Source organism: Myotis daubentonii, chromosome 1 (genome assembly GCF_963259705.1).
Source record: "Myotis daubentonii chromosome 1, mMyoDau2.1, whole genome shotgun sequence".
In the NCBI taxonomy this organism is placed as follows: domain Eukaryota; kingdom Metazoa; phylum Chordata; class Mammalia; order Chiroptera; family Vespertilionidae; genus Myotis; species Myotis daubentonii.
The window spans coordinates 77,208,631-77,210,976 of record NC_081840.1 but is presented as its reverse complement, the minus strand read 5'-3'; the positions used below and the strand labels follow the sequence as shown (position 1 = coordinate 77,210,976).

Below are 2,346 nucleotides of genomic sequence, written 5' to 3'. Positions count from 1 at the left end.
AGAAGCTGTTAGGGGCAATCAGGAAGACAGGCAGGCGAGCGGTTAGGAGCCAGCAGACCCAGATTGCAAGAGGGATGCCCAACTGCCAGTTTAGGCCCGATCCCACAAGGCCCAGCAGTTGGACATTCCCCAAGGGGTCCTGGATTGTGAGTGGGTGCAGGCCAGGCTGAGGGACCCCTCCCCCCTTGTGCATCAATTTTGTGCACTGGGCCTCTAGTATACTATATCTGGGAGACATATTTTCAATTTAAAGATAAAAATAGGTTAAAACTAAAAGGATGGGAAAAGGTATGCAAACAGCAAATGAAAGAGAGTTGGAGTTGCATTACTATTATTAGACAAGATAAACTCTAAACCAAAAAATGTTTACTAGAGATAAAGAAGAATATTTTATAATGATAAAAGGGCCAATGATTCAGGAAGATATTATAAACATATAAGTACTTAACAAGAGACACTAAAATACATAAAGCAAAACTGGACAGAATGGAAGGGACACATAGGTTTTCAACAATAATAGTGTGAAACTTAAATATCTCACTTTCCATAATAGAAAAACTAGCCAGAATATCAACTACAAAAGAGAAAACTTGAACAAAACTATAAACCAAGTAGACCTAACAGACATCCACCCTGAAGAACAGAGTACATACTTTTTCTTCATGGAGGGAACCCTCTCCAGGATTGACCATATCCTAGGACAAACAAGCCTCAAGAACATGACTGGGACTTAGTTGAATGAAATATACATCTTAAAGTTTTTTTCCCACAGATTTATCAATATCTGATCATTTAGCAAAAATTATGTTGTTTTCTTTGCCGCACTAGCAGGATGAGATATAAGTATTTGCCATTGTCTTGGGGCACATTGTGGTGAGGCTGACCTGAGCATTCCTGAGACACCCCCTGAGCTGGATCAGTGTGCAACAACATCTCTATTGGAGTACTTTTTCTTTTCTTTTTATTCCTTTCGGGTTTTTTTGCTCTTTTGGAAGTCAAGCATACTGTGGCTTAAATATTTATATTAATTCTGTCCTCTTATCAGCTTCTCTACTGGTTCCAAGTTAGAAGTTTATAGTGCATAAAGAGGTGTAGATTAAGAAGGAAAGACAAAGACCAACATCCCAAACTCAAGAGCAAAAAGCCTCTGTGGTTAAAGCCCTACCAGTGTGGGTTTGAAATATTGAGCTGTGCAAATGCTGTGTGGTGATCTTGTGATGTGCGTGTGGTTGGAGGAGGAGCTGGGCCCAGCTGAGGGTTTGTGTTCAGGCTGCAGGTGCCTGGGAAGCACTGTGGCTCCACAGCACAGAAGTAAATGGCCGAGTCTGTGGTCTGGGAGGAGGAAACATGCAATGAACTGCTGCGTTCCTTAGGGTCTGTCGTAGCTTTTAAGTTTCCATTCCACTTTGTCCCTGAAGGAACGTAAAACAGGTTGACAAGGCGACCTCCAGGATTTTGGCGAAACCACTGAACGTTGTTCACAGAGGTGGAAAAATTGCACCACAGCGTGGAACTGGCTCCTTCCTGGAGAATCAAGGCTGGGGGACTCTGCTCCACCTGCAACCCTCTCACACCTGATGAGAGACAAAGACACAGTCACAGGTGATGGTCACTGCAACACCCACAAAACCTGGAAAACGTCCCCATTCGTCATGAGAAGGATAGAAAGTCTGAAGAGCAACTTTTCCTCCCTCCCTCCACAATACTCCTTTTAGACTCCCATCTGGGACACCCCCAACTCACAGTAAACGTGGGTGCACAAAAGCCCCAGCACAGTGCCCAACAGCCGCTTCACGACGCTTTGCCTTGTTGCTCGGGGCATTTTCACCCTAAGATAGATTTAACTGTACCCTGGGAGGATGAGTGGCATGACTTGGTTCTCAAACTGTTCCTGCTCCTGCAACCAATCAGCTCTGCTCAGTCAGTGCCAGGAGGACCCGCCCTCCAGCCTCACCCCTACTAAGAATGGGCTGGAGAGTGGTGGAGTGAGAGGGAAAAAGAAAGGTCACTGTTCTGTTACGTGAGGGACATTTTCTGATAATTCTAAATATAGTAAAGAGTGTGAGCAGGAAAGGGAGAGGCCTCCTCCCGAATCTATGCTAATTAAAGCCTGGTGAGAATCATAAAAAGAACATCCACATTTTAAATCCAAGTTAACAGGCTCATGTCCTGACAAAAGGATCTTTACTAACCTACAAATTAATTAAATGACAGTCATTGCAGCCATACAAAGTAATACGAATATAAATTTATGCATTATCTACTTAATGAATTCCTATTATTGGAATATGTGACATATGGATGGGACTCTCCTGGAATAACCAAGACTTGTGGCAAATATTGTTA

General features: G+C 43.3%; 1 gene segment (V, D, J or C); it reads right to left on the bottom strand.

Annotated features, from left to right (window-relative positions):
- Positions 1-593: 593 nt before the first annotated feature.
- On the bottom strand, positions 594-1,886 carry LOC132240073 (T cell receptor alpha variable 22-like). The segment is given in 2 exon segments: positions 594-1,574; positions 1,744-1,886. Coding segments are annotated over 2 exon segments (492 nt in total).
- Positions 1,887-2,346: the final 460 nt, after the last annotated feature.